Below are 23303 nucleotides of genomic sequence, written 5' to 3' on the forward strand. Positions count from 1 at the left end.
ATCCCCCCACTTCTCCCACTTCAGTGATACCACAGGGTGGGACCCGAGAGCAGGGCCCTCAGATCCTTCTGAACAGAGATCTCCTCCTAATCCGAGAGAGCCGTGGAGCCCCTGAAGGGCCTTTTTGGGCAGGTTATGTGCGGTCTGCTAGTGCAGGCTGGGCCGATGGGAAAAGAAATCGGGGCCTTTTGTCTCCCTATTTGTCAGGGTGGGAGCGCAAGAGTAGAGAGCAGAGGAAGAGAGGAGGAGGGAGACTAAGAGAAAGGAATAAAATCATATTTTAAAAAACTCTTCCAAACAAAAGAAGAGTCAAGTATGTGAACAGGCAGCATTCCTGGTTGGTTTGCTCACCCCGATTTTGGTTCTGATTCTTCATTCCAGTCTTGAGCTGAAGAGTTTGGGTGATTTTCAGAGCCTTGATGTGTTTTCAGAGCTCTGCTTGGATGGGGTTCTATTTATTTATTTTTTTAAATTTTATTTTTTAAAATTTATTTTTGGCTGCTTTGGGTCTTCGTTGCCGCACGCGGGCTTTTTCTAGTTGCGGTGAGCAGGGGCTACTCTTCGTTGCCATGGGTGGGCCTCTCACCCTGGTGGCTTCTCTTGTTGCGGAGCACGGGCTCTAGGCACACGGGCTCAGTAGTTGTGGCTCGCGGGCTCTAGAGCGCAGGCTCAGTAGTTGTGACGCATGGGCTTAGTTGCTCCGTGGCATGTGGGATCTTCCCGGACCAGGGCTCGAACCCGTGTGCCTGGCATTGGCAGGCGGATTCCTAACCACTGAGCCACCAGGGAAGTCCTGGGGTTCTATTCAGAAGCGCTCTTTCCTTATACAGATTACACCGGCGACTGTGGGGAGAATTTTTGGTGGTGCATCTTGACCTGTGGTGTGTGAGTAACTTCGTGGGCTCGCAGCGCTGACCCACCCTATGTCTCTCCTTTCCTGAGCTTTTCTACAGCTTTCACAAGAGCCGTAGCTCTGCAGGTGGAGACGTGTTAGCCTCAAGGGGAAAACAGTCAACGAAATTAGATGTGTATCTTGCCAGTTGAGAAAGTGCAAGGGTTTTGTTCCCGATGTGGAGCCTGTCTCTGACCACAGCCCCTTTCTGACTGAGCCCTGGGGGCTGAGCCTTCTGTTTGGGGACCAGAACCATAATATTTACATTGAAGTTCAAAGGAGGAGCCATGCTCTTAATTCTGCAATCAACAAAGATTGAGGAAAGATATCGGTTGAGGACCTAACACTAACAGCCCTCTAATGACCTGTCAGTTGCAGGATCTGTAAGGTCAAAAGTAAACACAGCACAAAAGGCACAATGGACCCAGTATGGCTTTAGATGCACTGGGCGCTTCTTTCTTCCTCCCCCCTGCCTTAATCATCCAGGAACAAAGCAATGCTAGGACGTCATTTAGTCTAGTTCTCATTGCTATCTTTCCGGCGTTATTTTTCCGGCCAACACTCAGCGTTGTCTAAATCGTTGGGTGTATTTTTCCCCCCTCTTCAAATCACCATATGTTGCCTCATGCATTGGGAGCATTTTTAAGAGACTTGCATAAAATGAAAGCATTCAGCCAAAAAAGTCAGCCCTAACTAGTTGGGATCGCATGTCACCTGGGGTGACACCAACACCAGCCAGAGAAAATCAATCTTCCTTCGGCTTTTTCCCACTTGGCCACTTGGAAGCCAGCAGGCTGACTCCAAGGACTTCTGCTCGTTTTCTCCTTCTGCCTTAGTCCTAGAAAGCAATCCTGTCTTTTTTCTGGATGACTCATTTCCAAGATTTGATGAAAATATGTTTTGGTTCAACATACTTTTTAGCTCTCGCTGGATTTGACTGTGAGGCCTGATAGAAAATGTTTCCAGTTCAGCAAGGGAACTTTTGTCTTGAGACCCATATCCAGAGGTTACGGTTCACAGCTGCTGGGTTTCCTTTTGGATGTGAAATGATGTGTTAGCCCGAGAGAATGTTTCCTTTCCTGCTGCTTCCCCCAACCCTCCCCCCTTTTTCATTTCCATGGTTTTCTAATTCCGGGCTGGTTTTGTCCTCCCCTCCTTGCAGACTTTGGCTTGAGCAACTGTGCCGGGATCCTGGGCCACTCCGACCCGTTCAGCACACAGTGTGGCAGCCCCGCGTACGCCGCGCCCGAACTCCTCGCCAGGAAGAAATACGGCCCCAAAATCGATGTCTGGTCCATGTGAGTTATTGAGCTTCTAAGACTGAATGCTCCCTCCTGCTGTCTCCGCTGTCCCCTTCTTATGAAATAACCTTTGAGTATTTGATGAGCGTGAATTATAATGATAGGCTCTGGGATATGTATGCAGTGATTGTTTGGAGTCCTGACTTCCACCTCTGTTCTTTCTGTCTTTTCTCCACCAACTGCCCAAAAGGCCTTTATTAAAATTCATTAACGTGCTGGAAGGGAGGAAAACAGAGCCGTGCCCTCGCCGAGATCATGTTCTGGTTTCACGAGTCACTCATGTCCTTCCCCTGCTTGGAGTCTCCCAAAGCTTTCCGTCAGCATCAGCATAAATCCCAGCCTTGGGGCCTGGCCCCAGACCTCGTGGGTCTGCCCACGTCTCCTGCCTCTGCACCTATCACCCCACCCTCTGCTCACGGCTCTTCACACATGTCGGCTTCTGTTTTGTCTTCCCCACCTCTGGGCTTTGCACTCGCTATTTCTTTTCTTTTATTGAAGTATAGTTGGCGTATAATATCGTATTAGTTTCAGGTGTACAACATAGTGGTTCGACATTTATGTATATTACAAATTGATCAACACAATAAGTCTAGCAACCATCTGTCACTGTACAAAGTTATTGCCATATTATTGACTATATTCCCTATGCTGTAGATTACATCTCAGTAACTTATTTATTTTATAACTGGAAGTTTGTGCCTCTAAATCCCCTTCACCTATTTTGCTCAACCCCCCCATCCCCCTCCCCCCTGGCCAGAACTTGCTGTTGCTTTTGCCTGGAATGCCATTTCCCAGCTCTTTGAATGGCCCGTCCACTCCCACATTCCACTGTTAATCCAGTGTCACCACTGCAGAGTCCATCTCTTGTTCCAGGGATGCCTCAGCACCTGGCACAGAGCCTGGGCTGGAGAGGGATGGAGGGAGGGAGGGAGGAAGGAAGGAGGAAAAGGAGAGAAGGGAGGGAGGGAGGGAAAGAGGGAGGGAGGGACAGGCACTTCATCCAGGTGAACAGAAGCTAGAGGGTCAGGGGCTAAAACTGGCAGAGGAAGCAGACAAAGGAATGTGAGGCAGTGAGGGGATTTCAGGAAGTTCTGGTTGGAGATTATTCAGAGGAACCAGAGATGAGACTGAGATTCTGAGGGCACCAGAATTCCCTGAACTTTCCCAGAAAGGGCCAGCTCTCCCTGGAACCGCAGCTCTGCTTGTTCAGCCAGCGGGTGAGACCAGTGAGTGGGGGATCAGCTTCCGTTGCTGAGGGCTCGGAGTTAACTGTCCCCTTTGCTCCTCAGGACAAGCTGTGAGGCCGGCTCTTACCCTCTTTTACACAGACAGGAGGACAGCTCTGTGGTTAGTGTGGCCCAGAGCCCCCCAGCCTGTAGGTGTGGGAACTGCGCTTGGCACTCAGGGCTGTTCACGCCTCAGCCCGAGCTCCCGGTTCCTTCCCTCTCTCCAGAGGATGTGTGAAGGCTGCAGGTGGAGAGGGTGCCCTGTGCTGCTGACCTGCTGGGGGCCACTGGGGTAGGGGGGAGTGGCGGAAGGAAGCAGAGGCAGAGGATCCCTTCTCTCTGAGGTGCGCTGGGTGGTGTGACTGGCAGTGCTAATCACAGACTCTTTTTATACTGTGCCCAGGCGGGCCTCAGAATCCTTCTCAACACAGCCCTCCAGGCAGCCAACACCAATGGGTCAGAGTCAATACACAGGTGAAATCCATTCTTGGTGTCATAAGTGTCTGGCACGTAATCTGCCCTTAATAAGTATTTATTTACTAATGGGTGAATATGAAAGTTTGAGTCTATAGTCATTCTCTCTCCTTAACAGTTAGGGAACGTATTTAGGCTAAATGGAAAGCTTTGAGAGGGATGATTTGTGTACCAAAAAAAAACCAAAAATAAATGTGGAGAATGGGGAGTCTGAAAGACCAGGGGTTCAGGGGTGTCACGTAACTGTGGTGACAGGCAGTGGGGTGGGCGACATAGTGATCAGAGGGAAAGAGAGGTTGGAGAAGAGGTGACAGTTTGCTCTTGAGGTCCTGCTCTCGAGGGGACTGGACAATACAGTGTCATCCCTGGTTGTCATGGTGATGAAGCTCAGCCTGTGTGAGAGGGACCCTTTCTGGCCCATGACTAACAAAGCGGGCATCTCCGCAAAGTCTAGAACTGTTGGTAGAAGGAAGGAAGGAAGGAGCCAGTGGATTGTCAGAGCTGTAGGAGAGCGCCTGGCCTTATAACCAGCCTGGGGTCACTCGTCCCCTTGTGTTAACACTAAGATGGGGACAAATCATTTATCCTGTGTGGGGAAATATAAAGGAAAATGAAAAGCACAGGCTGCAAAAGGCAGCACCATCCTAGGGTCAGTATTAAGCTCAGACTTTGTTCCTACCTCTTCTTCCAAGTCCCTTGACGCGGGAAAGGAATCCACATTTAGTGACCACAGATGCTCCATTTCTTAGTTTTGGGGCCCCATGATTAACATAAAGGGACTTGGGACTTCCCTGGGGGCACAGTGGTTAAGAATCCACCTGCCAATGCAGGGGACACGGGTTCGAGCCCTGGTCCGGGAAGATCCCACATTCCACGGAGTAACTAAGCCCATGCGCCACAACTACTGAGCCTGAGCTCTAGAGCCCGCGAGCCCCAACTGCTGCGCCTGTGTGCCACAACTACTGAAGCCCGCACGCCTAGAGCCCGTGCTCCGCAACAAGAAAAGCCACCGCAATGAGAAGCCTGTGCACCACAACGAAGAGTAGCCCCTGCTCGCCGCAACTAGAGAAAGCCCGCACGCAGCAACGAAGACCCAACGCAACCAAAGATAAATTAAACAATAAATAAATAAAATAAAATAAAGGGACTTGGTCCATTGCCACCTGCTGTGTCGCCATCCATCCAGTGACTCTACCCAGAAGTAATGGTGGCCTCGGAGGAGGGCAGGTCAAGGGGAAACTGCGGGAGGAATGGAGATGACCCGAGACCAGGATGCCCGGACTCTCGCCTCCCGCCCCCACCCTGGCTGCTGGCCTGGTGAGGCTGTGTCTGGGGCAGCTGGACACTTTGCTAACCTCCACTTAATTGCATTTTTTTCAAGAAGATGATGTGCAGCTGAAAGTCTCCTGAAAGCTCTAATCGGGCCATATTCTTAGTCATGATACCATCAAGTAATGTATGTGAAAGGCTTTGATAAACGGTTATACACTTTACAGACACTGGGCTTCAGCTGATCACGGCAAAGCTCTGGAGGCCCGTGTGGGATGCGTCCAGGTAAACCAGAAACTGCAGCCCCCCGAGTCCCTGTTCCGGTGCCCTGAGGTGGGGAGTTGACGTGGAGTAAATCCTTACCCTTGCTCAGCCACAAAGGGTCATGTTTTATTCCTTCTTTGAAACGAGGTTTCCCCAGAGCAGCTCTGGGTTAGCTGACTCTCTGGAACATTCCCTAGGGGAAGAGACCACATGACCCACACCTAATTCACAGGGATGGTATAAACTCAGCCCTTTTTAGAAGCTGTTGATAAAGCTTAAAAAACAAAAGGAAGCTATGTGAGCCCTATATTGGCTTACTAGAGATTTGTTCATTCGGCAGATATTTGTGGAGTCAGGCCCTGTGCCGAGTTCCGAGTGCACAATGGTCCGTCCTGCTCCTGTAATGATCGCTGTTAACCCTCACATACCTCCCACCGAGTGACGAGCAGCGTTCCAAGGGCTCTGCGGGTTTTAGCTCATCTCGTCTGCCTCACAGCGCTTCAAGGGAGTGCTCTGTTGTCCCACTTTACAGATGAGGACACTGAGGCGTGAAGAGCTGAAGGCACTTTCCCAGATAACTCACACAGCTGGTGCGCGATCAAGCCAAGATGGACTGAGGTGGTTTGACTCTGGAGTCTGCCTTTAATCGTCACCCTCTACTGCTTCTACTATGTTGTACTTCCTCTTGTAGGGTTTACAAACTAGTGGGGCAGACGGACAATTTTTTAAAAAGCTGTAAACTCAGTGCGGTAATGGCTGTGGAAGAAGTGGGCAGGATGCAGGACACAAGGATGGGGGTGGCCTCTTGAGAAGACCTCAAGGCCAAATCCTAAGGATGAGAAGAATCAGCTATGGGAAGAAGAAGGTGTGGGAGAAGGCTGTAGGCAGACAGAACAGGATGTGTGAAGGCTGTAGAGTGGGAAGGGGTGGGAAGGGGTTTCAATTTTGCCCTAAAGGTAGTGAGAGACTATTGGACAATTATAAGCAGGTGGGTAACAAAAAGTTATGGATTGAATTGTGTCCCTCCAGAAAAAGGTATGTTGGAGTCCTAAACCCCAGGACCTCAGAATATGACCTTACTTAGAGATCGGGTCTTTAATGAGCTAAATGAGGTCATTAGGATGGGCTGTAGTCCAATATGATTGTGTCCTCACATAAAGGGGAAACTTCGACACAGAGAGAAGACTATGTGACAATGAAAGCAGGGATCAGGGTGATGCATCTAGAAGCCAAGGAACCCCAGATGGCCAGCAAACCACCAGAGGCTCGGGGAGCAGCAAGGAACAGATGCTCATTCACTGCCCTCAGGAGACACCAACACTGCCAACACCTTCATCACAGACTCTGAGCCTCCAGAATTGTGAGATTTCCTTTGTTTAAGCTCTGCAATCTCAGGAAAGGTGAAAGGTGAGTAAAAACTCACCACTCCAGATCCCAAGAGCCATTCTCCTTCCCAGTGAATCAAGTGCACTAATTGACAAGTGAAACGGACTAGCTGAAGTCTTGGTCACCCCTCACAGCTCCCCAGCAGAGGTCACCAAAAGGTCAGACCATATACCGAAGTCTCAGTCCTTGCTGTTCCCCATACATTATTGGCTGCATGAAAACCAGAAACAAAAGAAAACCACCAACACGTAGAATTTCATTCACATAATGATGGGAGAGTCCCTGGAGCAAGAAAGGACAAGCCTTGGTGCAGAAGCACTTTTCAAGAGGCCTCTGTGTCACCTTTTCTCATGTCTCTTTGGGCAAAGCAGAGTGCATGGCCAAGCTCAGAGTCAAAAGGAGAGATAGATTCCACCCCCGATGGGGGAGTAGCAAAGAATTTGTGGCCTTTGTTTTTTTTTTTTGTTTGTTTGTTTTGCAACTGAACATACTTATCTACTCCTATGGACAAGTGTGTTACCCCCAGAGTTCATATTTTGTAGCCCTAACCCCCAGTGTGATGGTATTTGGAGGTGGGGCCTTTGGGAGGTCATGAGGGTGGAGCCTTCATGATGGCATTGGTGTTCTTTTAAGAAGAGCTTGCTCACTCCCTGACATGTGAGGACACGGGGAGAAGGTGGCCGTCTACAAGCCAGGAAAAGAGACCTCCCCAGAACCTGGCCACGCTGGCACCCTGATCCAGACTTCCAGCCTCCAGAACTGTGAGAAAATAAATTTCTGGTGGTTAAACTACTCTGTCGGTGGTATTTTGTTATGGCGGCCCAAGCTGACCAAGATACCTGCTTATAGGTGACCTAGAAGTCTCACCTGAAAACAAATAGAGCATGTCAGGAGGCACGGTGCTGAGAACAAATGAGGCTGCCCAGCTGTGTTAAATTCAAGAAGGCATCGGAGGAGCCTTTAATCTGCTCCTGAGGGATGACGTGGAGTTTGCCAGATGGAGAAGAGGAGGGGAAACTTTCCAGGCAGAGGGAACAGCCTATGCAAAGTTGGGTAGTTGTGAAAAGTCTGATTCCTCTTGCTCTTAATCTTGGAGAAAACAAAACTTCAGAACCTTCTTTAAGAGGTTACTTTTCCACTGCTTTGGGGTGTTGTGTCTGAGATACTGGTTAGGTTTCTGTTTGGTGCCCACGACTTTGCTGGCGGCATTGGAAATGGAAAACCCAAAGAGAATTTAATTTTAAAGGCTGTTTAAAAAGAGAGTGAAAGTGGGACCAATTTTCTCGCTGGGTCAGACACCAGTATTATAAAACATCCCTTTTATTGTTCTGAAACAATAAAATGAAGAGTTCGCTTCCAAAATCAAAGCAAACTCCCGTCTCCAGAGGTTTTTTTTGGACCTTGACAGATGGATGGGGCCTTTCTTCAAGACTTCTGACACTGACTCAGGAAGAAAACCAGCTTGTCATTCAAGGAAAGCTTGGGAAGGAAAGCTCTTCCCCACAAATGGAGCCCCCAAGATCCTCCTCCTCTAGTGAATCAGGAATTAACAATGGAAATGGAAAAAGGTGTGTGCCATCTTGGGGAATTCCCGTTATTTTCAGTGGTCATTGTTTTTGTTTTGAACTGTATATGAATACCTTTAAAATCATTCACTTCTTTCCTTTAACCCCTATGAATGAAATATCTATATCTCTGTCATCTCCAGTGAATTTTGAAACTTCAGACACAAAAATTAAATATTCATTCCGGTGCAGTGAACTTTTTTTTATTGCAGCTGACTTTTCCTCAGAGTGGCATATATGCTAATTAAAAAAAAACCCTTTAATGCAGATGTACTTTTTAAATGAAAAGAATCCAAATTAACTTAATTTTCAAAATATTACAATGCTCTTGGGAGAACTTCGGTGAATCTCTAAGGGTAGGGAAAACGGAAATTGAGAGTTCTATCCCCAAAACATTGAGAAGGCAACATTTTTTCACCAAAGCTGCTCTCTGCTCTCGTGGGGGCATCTGAGGTGAGGGAAGCATTTGTGTGAAGACCTGGTACTTAGTGGAGTTTCCTGCATAATACACCCAGAGCACATTCCCAGGCTCACTGAGTCTGTTTTCACTTTGTGGGAAATCTCTGTTCCAGTGCTGTCCCTTTGGGTAGACAAGTTGGCCGAGGGGTGCCATCTTGTTCCCAGCCCTACTATCCCCATATAGACCTAAGCATTCAGGAGGGAGAGCGGGAGAATTTGTTCCAGTCCTCAGACTCTGTTTTGTAAAAGTACTACCAGACACCAGCAGCTACTTCCAGGGCTCAAATCTGGAAGGGTAGCCTTTTCTCTTCATTCAGGCCCCCTTAAAATGAAAGATGGCAGGAGAAGCAGGCAGAAAGAGGAGCCTGATGGCTTCTTTTGGGTAGTTTAGAGCTTTTGGCTTTTCAAAGAGAAGGTTTCTTTAGCTTCTGAGCTTTTTCAGTTATAAAATACAAGACTTTTTTGTTTTTGTAGCCAGCATGTGCATTTAAAATAGAAGAGGAAAAGGAAGAAAGGAAAAGTCGGCGGGAGGTGGGGGGCAGAAGCCTTAAAATCCACAAGAAAATAATTGCTTGCTGAACACAGACCATTTAATGGAGCAGTTGTGAACTTTGAGATTTACCAAATGGATGGATCTGTACCTGCTCTAGTTTTAAGACCTTAAATCAGAAGTTTGATACTGAAAGATGGAAGGCTATTGCTTTTAGGCGGAGAGTTATTTTTAATTTTTCCAAGGCAGTTTCTTTCTTGAAGAATCACACAGAAGCAAGGTGTGTCAGCTGAAGGTCCTCTCAGTTTCACTCTGGTATAAACTGGGCTGCCCACTGACCCTGTGAGAACCTGTGTCCACACCCTGCCCTGACACCGTAGCTCTGCCAATTGCTTTGTCCCTTGTGTCTTGTTAAAGTTGCTGGCCGACTTCTCCAGGGAGCTGTGACTCTATGTCTTTCCTTTCAGAGATGCCAGGTGATACCCCAACTTTTCCTCCAGGGAATATTTCTGTGTTTCGGATTAATATCAGGACCACAATTTGGCTCCTGATTTAATCCCAAAGATTCCACATTTACATTTCCCGGGACCCCTTCCTCTCTTCTTCCAGCTGCCCTTCAGTGGCAGTTTTTCCTTCTTTCTTGACATCAGAGTATTCCACCTGGCCAGTCTCTCTGGATTTGCTTCCATCCTTATTTCTTTCTGCTTGGAAAACCCTGAAGGGTATTTGCTTGTTGCCCTCCTTTATCCCAGCATCTCATTACTTTCTTTCTTTAAAACTATCTGTGGTTCTTGGGGGCCCCATGTCTGCCATGGAGAAGCGAGAAAGCCCATGGGCCATGTTTCAAAAGACACATCAGGAAATTCTGAACATGTTTTCAAACTCCTACTAATTCTATGGGATTACAGAGGTTTATAAACCGCATTCCACATTTTTCCCTTGGTATTCTCACATCCTTCTGAAATGTCAAAGGGACTGGATTTCTCTTTATCCAGATATTAAACGTGTATGAAAACTCTAGGGGAGGGGAATTAAGATGCTCAATCTGGTTTCCCTTTTCAAATCTCCTGCGGCTGTAGGACTATTAATGTACGTTTCCATTATTATTTGGCAATAGGTACAAATACAATGGTAGCTTTTTATCTCTCGTTTTAAAAAGTTTTGTGATGAAATGACAGGTCACATTTATCAAGCAGTAAATTTATGCCAGGCACAGCATTCAGCACTTTCTGTGGCTTAGTTCATTTGACCCTCATACAGCCTGAGAGGTAGGTACTATTATTATCCACATTTTATAGATGAGAGACGCTGGATGAGAGAGCTGGGTCTTCTTTACAGATTTGTGACTGTTTTTTGTTGATGATAAACTCCTCCAAGAGAAATGGAAACCTGGAGTGAGTTTGGTAAAATAATCAGGTAGAATTACTATAAAAACCACTTGCTCGATCCTGGTCTGACCACAGAGTTCACGGACACCATTTTTAAGACAAGCATCTGCTACCTTTATCTGTGGTCACCGCCAGATCATGGAGAGGGGCAGTGACTGGAGGAGATTTTTTTTTTTTTTTCTTGGCTGCTTTGGGTCTTTGTTGCTGCACGTGGGCTTTCTCTAGTTGTGGTGAGCGGGGCTACTCTTTGTTTTGGTGAGCGGGCTTCTCATTGCGGTGGCTTCTTTTGTTGCGGAACACGGGCTCTAGGCGTGCGGGCTTCGGTAGTTGTGGCACGTGGGCTCAGTAGTTGTGGCTTGCGGGCTTAGTTGCTCCGCAGCATGTGGGATCTTCCCGGACCAGGGCTCGAACCCGTGTCCCCTGCATTGGCAGACGGATTCTTAACCACTGCGCCACCAGGGAAGCCCTGGAGGAGATTTCTGTCATCTTTTGCAGCCAGGGGTGACAAGGAGACAAGCAGTTTGATGTCTTAAGAACTCCTTGAAGGAAGAAAGTTCATAAAGCTTTTAGAGTCAGTTCTCTGACCCCATATTACACTCACCAAAGTTCTTCAGTTGGATCCCCGTCCCATTACCATAACATGCTACCTCATGTAGCATTCTGCACTCTTTCAGGCACCCCGCCTGTCACAGGATGCTCTGTGTCCCTAAAGATAAAGGGAAATAGAAAAGGTCATAGGGCGATATTCATCAAACTTCAGTATCGTTCACTCTTCTTATAAAGGAAGAACATTCTTGGTAACCCCTCGTGTTGACTTGTGATTTTTATTTAAGTTTTACTTATTGTGCATGCCTGTAAAATTAAACTCCTTTTATTTAGGGTCCTGTAGAAATGAAAAACCAAAACTCATTTACAGGTTAAATCTAACCAAGACTAAAAGAACCCCCAAATATTCAAATTAGCAACATTCACTAAAGGCCAAGCCTACTGTGGGTGGGAGCTGAATTGCTGTACACAGTCTGAGTGTGGTTCTCACTGCTGGGCACAGGCTTTTTGAGCTGCTCAGTCCTGGCTTGGGATCACTGCACTCACTCACCACTTTTCACTCTTTGAGTGGCTTTTAACCTTGAGTGTGCACGGGAAGCACGTGGGGGGTGAGTCCCCACCCCCCGAGTTTCTAACTCAGTAGGTCTGGCGCGGGGCCCAAGAATCTGCATTTCTAACAAGTTCCCAGGTGATGCTTCGGCTGCTGGTCTGAGGACCACACTTTGGGAACCACCACACTCTCCAGATCATCAGGGGACTTTCTTTCCCACAGATATAAGCATAGAGACATCACTGACAAATTAAGTCCACCTCTGCTCCTTTCTCATTGGCCTATGATAATAAAGGTGGTATATTTTAGCACACACCTTAAGAAAGGTGTGTGTTGGTAAACACAAATGCAAAAGCAGGCACTGCAGTCAAGTGTGTACAGTGGAGGTGACTGGGTTATATGGCGGCCGTCCCATGTCCCTGGTTGGGCTTTGTCAAATGTTTTAGTATTGTCACCACAAGAAAAGCAAAAGTAGGACTGCTGAGCCCCTGAAGTTGTGTCCCTGGGCCTCAGTTTGAGAATCACTGTATGGATTGGGTACCATAAAACACCTGCGGGAAAAATGATATTGTTTAAGTACCAGGCTGTTCAGCTGTTTAGCTGTGAGTGTCAGAGCCAGGATTAAGGCACGCAGAGGTGAGCGGGGACAGGATTGACTGGTCGTGTCCCACAGCCAATGGGTAGAAGTTGTAGACTTTGGCTTAGTATTTGAAGCCCCTCCCCATGCATTGCCCTGAATGGCCCGAGCTGACTTAGGGAGGTTGGAAGCTGTTTGACTCTGAGGTTCTTCAGGGGTCTCCAACAACAACCTCGTGGAGTGTCCCATGGGGTTTCCATCCATAAGAGCCATGTGTCCAAGACCCCTTTGAATGCAAAAATGATAAAATTTGGAGGCCCTCTTAGTTTTCCCCCTCATCAGTCTCCAAGCATCCTCCAAGCAAGGATGGTTGGCTCTGCCTCAAACAGACCCACAATGCAGCACTGCATCCCAGTTTCTCAAACAGGTTACATCCCCTAACACCCCTTCCCTCTGCCCCCAAACTGGCTCTCCTCCCAGCTTCCTGTCTTCTATCACGATCACCACCATCATCCGGCTTTCCACGTTTGCATCTTGCTTCCCCTTCAAACGTCTCTATTGCTAATTTGCCTTTCTCTTTCCACTGCATGCCATCCCTCCCGTTCAGACTTTAATAACAACATGACACAGTCTCCTGCGCCCCATTCTGAGCCCTCATCCACTTAATGCCAGGTGACTACTCCCCAAATTATCTGACCATAGAAGGTTTATTCGCCCAACATCTATTCTTGTCCTGGGAAACGTGTTCCACTTAGCACACACAGGAAAACGCTGCTCTAAACGGCTCTGCATGTGCTTTGTTCATTCTTGTCTCCATTTCTTGGTCTACACAGTTTATCCTCATATCCAGCCGGCCAAGACAGATAAGCTCACACACATATACTTACCCCTGAGAGGCCTCCCATCTTCAAGTACTTATTATAGTCCTCTGTCTCCCTTAATTGAACTCCTCTGGGGTCAAGAGCAGCAGAGTTCAGCATTTTCTTATCCCCTCTGCACTCACTATTTGAAAGAACTGTGCTTATTTATTTGTTGACTTGCTGGTTGTCAGCCTTCACCCAATTCTAAGTCCAAGACGACAGCTCCTTGTCTGGTTCCCCATCCGCCCCAGAGCCAGCATCTATTCCACTAGCCTGGGCCAGAGAGCCGACCTGCAAGCATCTGTGGAATGAATGTTGATGTATCAGTCTCCCTAACTCGACTGCGAGTTACAGAGCAGGAACTGGGTCTTGGCATATGCCTGCAATTCGAGAATGATCTCTAGCTGGAGCCTGTGGGCTCTGTACCTGTCCTTCTCCGGAGCGGCTGTGATTCAGAGGCACCTTGGTGGAATTGGGCCCCAAGGGTCTTCATTTCAGTCAGTCTCATTGGATTTGTTTGGACTGGAGATCCTGTTGCCTCTTTTAAAAACATTCCCTTGGGCGCTTTTGAACACTTCAGACCTCTTGGCAGGCAAGGCATTTCATGCCCATCAGGAAATCTCATCAAAATGATACTAGGTTTGCACATCAGAAGAATAAAAATCCTCCAAGAGATGTTGCTGCTCTCTGGTTTGGCTTTGGGTATAAGTATAGTTAAGCCCATTCGGAAGGTATTCTGACCACATCTGAGATATTGGGCCAGAGCTGGGTGGCAGAATCTCACAATAAACAATAATATAGAAAATAAGAGTGGGAAAGAGACTTCCTTTCCCTTCCCCACACCCAAAGGAATTTCTCCAGTGACAGGCCAAAACAGAACTCAAGGGAAGAGCAAAACACCAGTTTGGGGTATGAGACTTTTGTCTCAAAGGGCTGAGTGGTAACCAGGCATGCTGGCTATGCCGTGACTTGCCCTCCTGTGCAGGGTCTTGCTATGTATTTTTTGGTCTGGCCTCCTCTCGGCTCCACCTTGTAAACTGTACTTGGAAAACCACATCATGGCAGACCTACTTTTTTTCGAGGTTCGCATTTACATGAGGTTCCCCAGGTATTTTTGACATCATTTGGTCTAGACTTCCTTCCACAAGGAAGGGACATAGTTTCCCCTCCTTACTGGGATAGCTCTTGAAGCTCTTTATTTATTTATTTTTAATTAATTAATTAATTAATTTTAAATTTAATTTTATATTGGAGTATAGTTGATTTACAATATTGTGTTAGTTTCAGGTATACAGCAAAGTGATTCAGTTATACATAGACATATATCCATTCTTTTTCTGATTCTTTTCCCATAATAGGTTATTACAGAATATTGAGTAGAGTTCCCTGTGCTATACAGTAGGTCCTTGTTGTTTATCACTTTTATATATAGTAGTGTGTATCTGTTAACCGCAAACTCCTAATTTATCCCCCCCCCTTCCCCTTTTGGTAACCGTAAGTCTCTATGTCTGTGAATCTGTTTCTGTTTTGTAAATAAGTTCATTTGTATCGTCTTGAAGCTCTTTAAACTCTTCTTATTGCCTGTCCACATCGTCAGAGTTGTGCTTTCACCCACGCCTTTCACATTCGCTGTTTCAGAGCAGAGCTGAGTGTTCTAGAAAATGACCAAGAAGGAGCACCGAGGTGGACATGAAAGTGGCAGGACTGCAGCTTCCCCAAGCCCACGCCCTCTTTGCCATCCTCTCCCTGGGGTCTTCTTCTGGTCTCATGCTCTGGTGTCTCTCTTTTCAGAGGTGTGAACATGTATGCCATGCTGACCGGGACCCTGCCTTTCACGGTGGAGCCCTTTAGCCTGAGGGCTTTGTACCAGAAGATGGTGGACAAGGAAATGAACCCCCTTCCCACCCAGCTCTCCACAGGTAACGCACCTGCCACTCCGATTCAGGGCCCAGGGCTGCATTCTAACCACCGGAAGCAGTGTTTGTTTTGCAGCACTGGAGTTAGGACGACCCTCTGCTTGCACTCGGTCTCTTCCTAGTATTAAAGCTAAGTCACAAAAAATGGTTGGGTTTCCCATCTCTAAGGAGGCACTCTCCTCAATCCTTTCTTTTTCCGTTGTAATTCTGAACCCCTAACTTCCTCCTTCTGCACAAAATACACATATCAAAAGGATCGTATAGTGTCCCTTGGAAAAATACTTTCAGGCTGGTGTGTTTTAAAACTCACCATAGTATCATGTTGACTTTGAAAAGAATGTTGATCATCACATTTCTATTGTGTCTTCCTTAGTCAAGTCACTGTAAAGAAATATTAGTTTCATTCAACTTTGGTCTGGGATTTGTTTAGCAATGTGAGTTTTTGAGCCTGTTCAGGAGCTTTTAAATATATATAGGTTTGGTTACTTGATTAGACTGAATCATCAGGTGTGTTTGGAAACTACACTCAACTTTACCTGGTTCACGTTTCAGTAAACAGTTCGTATTAAGGTTTGGTTTCAGATCCAGCAGATTAGTACAGTTTGTTCTTTGGTTTATTTCACAATTCACTTCAAGTTCCTGGCCTTGGCTTGGCCTTGACAGTCATTTAATTGGCTCCTTAGAATAAACTCAGCTTCACTAAGATAAGGCATGTGGCCAAAAAAGAAAAAAGGAGTAATTATTTAATTCCAATGTATGAAACATGGTTAAAATATAGCATTTTTGTTTGACTACTATCAGGTATTTTTTTTCTTGAGTTTATAAAGCATCCATGAGCCTGACCCGGAATTTAATGCTTGCCAAATGGCACCCAAGCTGAAATGCATTCTTATAGGTAATTATCTAATTCGGTTCATACTTTCATCTCTGCTGGGGAGGTTCAAATCTCTGGAGGCTGAAAGCAAAGGCGGCATTATGTACTTGGAAAGATGAGTTACACAGTTCTGTCGTTGTAAAAGAAATAGTTCTGCACCAAGAGCCATAACTCCTGGAGTTAGAAAATGTGCAAAATGTTGATTGAATTGTTATATTTATGTTTTAGAGCTTTCTGAAATGTTGAAAGTGCTGCAATGAAAGCACATTCATTCATTCATTCCATATTTCACATTAATTCACTTATTCCATGAATATGTCCTGGGCATCAACTCTGTGCTAGGAATGCTCTAGGCACCAGGAGGATAAAACAGTCTCTACCCATATAGAGCATACATATCAGCAGGGGAGGCAAAAAAAATAACATATAAACAAACACGTGTGATGTTTAATAGTTTAAGTGCTCTAAAGAAAATAAGATAAACCAGGATAAGGGGATAGAGAATAAAGATAGGTTTTTGTTGTTGTTGTTGTTGTTTTTTAACCAATTACAATTTTTAAACACCTTTTTGTTGTGGTGTAATTGTGGATTCACATGCAGCTGTGAGAAATCATACAGCGAGATATGTTTACCCTTCACCCAGTTTCCCCCATTGGTAGGATCTTAAGTAACTGTAGTTTAATATCACCACCAGGACCTTGTTAGAATCCATTGAGCTTACTGAGATATGCCTGCACTTGTGTGTGTTGGTGTGTATTTAGTTCTATGCAGTTTCATCACATGTGCAGAGTCATGTGACAGTTACACAGTCAAGATAGGGAACAGTCCCATGACCAGGATTCCTCGTCCTACCCTTCTGTAGCCACAGCCAACTCCCTGCCTCCTAATTAACCCCTGGCAAACACTAACCTGTTCTCCAACTCTACCATGTGTCCTTTCAAAAATGCTGTATATTTATATATATCACTTTTTGTCACTCAGCATAATTCCTTTGGGATCCGTCTAAGTTGTTGCACGTATCAATCCTTTGTACCTTTTTCTTGCTGAGTAGTAGTCCATGGTATAGATATACCATAGTGTAAATATTCACCCGTTGAAGGACATTGGGTTGTTTCCAGTTTCCAGCTACTATGAATAAATCTGCTGTCAACATTCATATACAGGTTTTTGTGTGAACATGTTTTCATTTCTCTGAGATGAATGCCTAGGAGTGAAATCGCTGGGTTGTATAGTAAGCACATATTTGGTTTGTAAGGAACTGTTACACTCCTGTTCTGAGTGGCTGTACCACTTGGCATTCTCTCTAGCAATGTGTGAGTGATCCAGTTTCTCTGCATCCTTGCCAGCATCTGATACTCTCACTACCTTTTATTTTAGCCATTCTGATAGGGGTCTAATGATACCTCATTGTGGTAACAAAAAAGATTTAATGTTTATAAATAAATTCAATCTTTCAAGGTAGTCTCTTTAAGGGTTATATAGTCATAAGTACTGCCATCTTTCAGAGTGATTCTGAAGTTCCTCTTATGATTCAGAGCCTGTTTTGTCCTAAGTGGCCCAATACAAAGAACAATAGGAGGTTGTTTGTATCCTCATGCCTGGAAAAAGCAGACAGTGTTCACTTTGAATCCCAGTGAAACCCTAAAGAGCTGGAGCTGCTTCTCACTGTATTAGTCAGGATAGCCCAGGTTATGCTGCAGTAACAAACAGCCCCCAGATCTCGGTGGCATAAGACAACAAAGATTCTCTTTTTTTTTTTTTTGGTCACGCCATGTGGCATGCGGGATCTTAGCTCCCCGACCAGGGATTGAGCCCGTGCCCCCTGCATTGGAAGCACAGAGTCCTAACCACTGGACCACCAGGGAATTCAACAAAGATTCATTTCTCATTCCTGCTTTATGTCTATGGAGAGTTGGATCAAAGGTCAAAGCGTTCTGCTCATTCTAGTTAGTCAGGGTCCCAGACCAATGGGGCAGCCACCATCTCAAATGTATCTGATCCGTGCAGAGGGAAAGAGAAATCTAGAAGGTCTCTTATCAGCAGTGAAATCTTCCACCAACATTCCACTCATAACTCCTAACTTTCTAAAACATGTCACATGGCTTCACCCAGCTAAAGGAACTGAGGAAGTGCAACCCTACCATATATCTGTAAGGCAGAAAGCCAGAAATACCCGTTGATCAAACAGCATTATTAGTGTGAGCCACAGGCTGTAGGAGGAGGAGCGGGGGTGGGGGGTGGGCAGTGGTCCCTGCCATCGTCACTGAGGAGGGTCGGGCAGCAGGGCAAGGAAAGGTAGAGTAAGAGCACGAGGAAATCAGTCTCATTACTTCTGAACCAAACTTGTTTTTACCCCCAATACTATTATCTGGCCTTAGTAGGCTAGGCTCTAAGTGTCTTCTGATTGTGACAATTAAATTTACCCTTAAAGAAGTAAAAGTTGCACCCCTGAAAATGTTAACAACAAAAAAAAAAGTCCAAAGGAAATTCCACAGAAGAAAAATTAGAAATGTTCCAAGCAATGTCAGCATCCCTGGAGTTGGGGTCCAACCTCACGTAGCTCCTGCGCTGAGCAGACAGTTTTGACTTTGGCCTTAAGCTCTGTGTGTGCTTGTTAAAGATCTTCACATTCCTACAGGATGTTGTGGTCTTGACTGGTGAGGCATGAACAAGCATGAAGTGCATTTCTATATCTGATTTTACAATTAAGGAATTTGGACATTGCCCTCCCCCTTTTATTCTTTTACCATTGGGATGTGTGTATATCTACTCATCTTGGGCTTTAACCCTTTGTGCCAGTTACCAAACATAGCGTTGGCACATAGTAGTTGCTCCGGGAATCTAAGTCTCTGGCACTTGTGTTAAAGTGTGTGGCCTGGGAAGGCAGCTCATAGATTCATTTGACTACTCAGATATGGGATCTGGCTCGATGTGGTAGGGCCCAGAGCTGTGCCCCAGCTGCTGAGGAAGCTCAGGTCATCTTCTTTACAGAGGGAATGACTTCAGTTTTGGGGATCAGCCACTGCCCTTCCATCAGCCCCCTGCTTCTCCAACCCTTTGTTCTTTGCACCCCGAGTTTACCACTTCTCCCTTCTACCGTGCCTGGCTCACCTTCATTTGTGATACTGTATCATACTGCCTTGTTTACATCCCAGAATACTAGCTTACAGTAACAAGAGTAGCTGCCATTTACTGAATGGCCATCGGTAAGTGCTTTTCATAGTACCTCCTGTTCTCAAAACAACTCTGTAAGGTAAGTTCTATTATTCCCAATTTATTAAGGAGTAAACTGAGTCTCGGTGAGGTCATATAGCTTCTCTGGTTTTTAATTTGCATCTGCTTGACCCCCAAACCTGAACTTCCCTACTATACTGGGTTGCTTCCCTATCTTTCTTTATGTTATTCAGTATAAGGTGCCTCCGCTCCCCTCCCCACCCCAGATTTGGTGGTTTTATCTGTTGTCCTCATGTTTTGAGTGATATCAAAATTGAAACGTCCAAATTGAGGATATGCCATTTTATTGTGTCTCACTAACACATCTTTATTAATTTGATGATTCTATCATTCATCCTTTTTTTGAGAATATTTATTTGGTTGCGCTGGGTCTCAGTTGCGGCAGGCGGGCTCCTTCGTTGTGGCACGTGGGCTCCTTAGTTGCAGCATGCGAACTCTTAGGTGTGGCATGCATGTGGAATCTAGTTCCCTGACCAGGGATCAAACCCGGGCCCCCTGCATTGGGAGCGCAGAGTCTTAACCACTGTGCCACCAGGGTAGTCCCCTATCATTCATGCTTGTAATGATCTTTCCACGTCTGTTGTATAATAGCACTCTTTTTTAAGACTAAGTTGGAATAATTTTTGCCAAATTTGAGCTGAAAAAGAGCACAATGTTATTGCCCTTGTGAGTGCATTCTGCACGCTTTTGAAGATTGCCTCTCTTCTCCACCACGTAGTCTGAAAGCTTAAGCTGTTGGGATCTTGCCAATTCTGGCTTCTAGACAGTTTCTCTTTCTGCTTGTTGGTGCTTGTACATCACAGAGTTGTGAATGCCTTTCATGGCTTTCACGTTTACCTTTTCATCACTACACCTCAATGATGGCACTTAGAATACATTCCAGACACTCAGTTCAGATCTAGAGGGTTTTGCACCATGAAGTCACTGAAGTGATGCTGAAGGTGGGGTGTTAGGATTTGTGAGGGTTGAGCCAATGCCAGTTAAGATTTCTGAGATGGCCAACAGGCACATGAAAAGATGCTCAACATCACTAATTATTAGAGAAATGCAAATCAAAACTACAATGACATATCACCTCACACTGGTCAGAATGGCCACCATCAAAAAGCCTACAAATAATAAATGCTGGAGAGGGTGTGGAGAAAAAGGAACCCTCCTACATTGTTGGTGGGAATGTAAATTGGTGCAGCCACTATGGAAAACAGTATGGAGGTTTCTTAAAAAACTAAAATAGAATTACCATATGATCCAGCAATCCCACTCCTGGGCATATATCTGGAGAAAACTCTAGTTCGAAAAGATACGTGCACCCCACTGTTTACAGCAGCACTATTTACAATAGCCAAGACACAGAAGCACCCTAAATGTCCAGCAACAGATGAATGGATAAAGAAGATGTAGTATATATGTACAATGAAATATTACTCAGCCATAAAAAAAGAATGAAATAATGCCATTTGCAGCAACTTGGATGGACCTAGAGATTGTCATATTAAGTGAAGTTAGTCAGACAGAGAAAGACAAATATATGATATCACTTATATATGGAATCTAAGAAAAATGATTTAAATGAACTTATTTACAAAACAGAAGTAGACTCACAGGCAGAGGGAACAAACTTACGGTTACCAAAGGGGAAGGGCAGTGGTGGGGGGAGATAAATTTGGAATTTGGGATTAACAGATACATAGTACTATATATAAAATAGATAAACAACAAGGCCCTACTGTATAGCACAGGGAATTATATTCAGTACCTTGTATATAACCTATAATGAAAAAGAGTCTGAAAAAGAATACGTATATTTTTATATATGTGTGTGTGTGTGTATATATATATATATATATATACACACACACACACATATATATGAAAAAAAAGATTTCTGAGAAGCCTCGACTGTCAAATAATTGTTGTTGCTGCTTTCTCCTGGGAGGTGATGAGGAAGGAGCTTCAGGTGTGGGAGACCCCAGCTGGCGTCCCATGGGCTGCACTGGAGCAAAAAGTTTGATGGCTTCATCTGTCTCCTGTGGCTCTTTCTCTAGGCACAGGGTCAGGAGCTCACACAAGCCAGTCCAGACTTTGGAAAGCTGCAGCTCGTGGAGGTAACAGGTTTTGCACCGGAAGAGTGTGTACCTTCTGTGACATGGAGCACAGAGAGGGAGCGCGCCCTGTGTGGGCCATCCCTACGCTTGAGCCCGCATGGAGACCCCAAGCGCTAGCTTAGAAGACGGGCTGGGATGCATGGCTGTGCCCCCCATGGCTTTCCAGGACAGTGGAGAATATTTTAATCCCTTTTGCTCATGAGTCAGAGGGATAGTCAAGACCCTAACACAAACTTCAAAGAGCTCTAAGGATGTTTTCAAAGTCCTTTTTGGATAGGAAGGCAATATTTGTGATGTCCACAGAAAGAAAATTCACCAGTAGAGATCTGAACTAAAATTACTCGTGCTCATCAGCAATTTGTGAAGGCGCAGAGCGCTTGTTCTGAAAATAGAACAAAAACACGCATCCAGTCTGTTCTTAGCTCTTCTGGTTAATCATACTCTGAGAAAGCCTGGGTTGCTGTTCAGGTCCTTTGAGGGTAAGCAACAGAGATGTCTGTAAACCGAACATCGTTTACTGAATAGCCTCCCCGTTTCAACTCATTAAGCTCACATCTTTTTTTCTTTGACCAATAGATGCCCCTGATAAAGCAAATATAAATGATCTTACAATATAGGGGAGGTGAGAGAAGGGAGATAGATAGAGGTTCCAACAAGAGGAACCCCTCTTTTGGAGCCCCACTAACATTGAAGAACATTTTAGAAAAGTTTTATTTGGAGACCCAGCTATAAACCTTAGAATAGTAAATGTATCTCATTGACTGTTCTGGCATCTACCCATATATTTTTACCCACAACGTTCTCAAAGGGAAATGACCTTCTGGTGACCTCATCAACTGTGTGGGAACCCACCTGGAGAGGTTACCTGGGGTCCTGAACTAGCAAAGGTTATTTCTTTTGGGTTGATTCTGGCATCAGAGTTAGCTCCTTTTTTGATGGCTTCATTTTTACCCCGTGAAAAATGGTTGACAGTAACACTCATCATTCTGTAAAGGACAGTTTTTGAAATGACAACTAAAGCCTGTGAGAAAGTGAGAATTTTTATGACTTATCACTGAAAAGTTAGATTATCTTAGAAAACTGAAAAATAGCTTTGGAGAGAAGATAGAAAAGTTTGGTGACCAAGCAAATTAAGATTATTTTCCGGAATCTATTGCTTGGTATATTGGAAATTGGATATCATGTAGAAAGCTACATAAAAGAGTATTTTTTTCTCTTGCAAGGAGAATATCACAATGCTTCATAAAATGAGTATAAATAAGAAAATATCCTGGTCCCAAAACTCAAGCAAGACAGACCATCTTCATTTTGAAGGAATCCCTGGCATTCCTTGTCCATATGAGGACCTGCATATTCTCCTGCTGAACAATTTTGGAGCCTGTGACCTTCATGTGCATTATAAACGTATTTTCCCATGTTGTGTAGTTGTCTCCATTGTTATAATCTTAAAGGATGCATGTATAGCACAGGGAACTATACTCAGTATTTGGTAATAACCTATAAAGAGAAAAGAATCTGAAAAGAATTTGTATATATATAATATATAAATATATAATTATATTATATATATAATAATATATATATATATTCCTCAAAACCTACCTTGAGATCAAGCACTGTCTTTTTACTTTCTTTTATCCCTCTTTGGCTCACCTTTAGCAGTGGACCAGAGAAGAAACCACAGCGGTGGACCATAAGATAAGACCACAGGTGGTTTGGGGAAGTACAGGATGTGGGGAGACCCGCGCTGGTTCGTGCTCTACCGTGTTCCAGGTGCACCTCTTGGACAGATATCTTAAACTCTTGACTTATGACACCCAGAGATCCAGAAAATAGATCAGCAGTGGCTCAGGAGGTGTGGTGGGTCCCCTGCCCTGGGTCTTCCTTCAGCCTGTAACACATGCGTGTTCTCTGCTGAATGCCTTTA

General features: G+C 45.1%; 1 protein-coding gene and 1 long non-coding RNA gene across 5 annotated transcripts in view; one reads left to right on the top strand and one right to left on the bottom strand.

Annotated features, from left to right (window-relative positions):
• Positions 1 to 23303, top strand: part of HUNK (hormonally up-regulated Neu-associated kinase) — a 105365-nt gene that overhangs the window by 56535 nt on the left and 25527 nt on the right. For 3 of the 4 annotated variants that reach the window (XM_082459769.1, XM_082459770.1, XM_082459768.1), the window contains exons 4-5: positions 2055 to 2190; positions 15039 to 15166. In XM_082459769.1, the coding sequence (XP_082315895.1) occupies positions 2055 to 2190; positions 15039 to 15166 (264 nt within the window). The remainder of the gene's footprint in view (positions 1 to 2054; positions 2191 to 15038; positions 15167 to 23303) is intronic. The other variant, XM_082459771.1, reaches the window with a different exon arrangement.
• On the bottom strand, positions 14461 to 23299 carry LOC309659772. Its single transcript, XR_014262951.1, has 2 exons — positions 15474 to 23299; positions 14461 to 14901 (listed from the first exon to the last, which is right to left on the bottom strand). It is a non-coding gene; the product is annotated as an uncharacterized lncRNA (long non-coding RNA).

Source organism: Balaenoptera physalus, assembly GCF_965194825.1.
Source record: "Balaenoptera physalus genome assembly, chromosome: 4".
Classification (NCBI taxonomy): domain Eukaryota; kingdom Metazoa; phylum Chordata; class Mammalia; order Artiodactyla; family Balaenopteridae; genus Balaenoptera; species Balaenoptera physalus.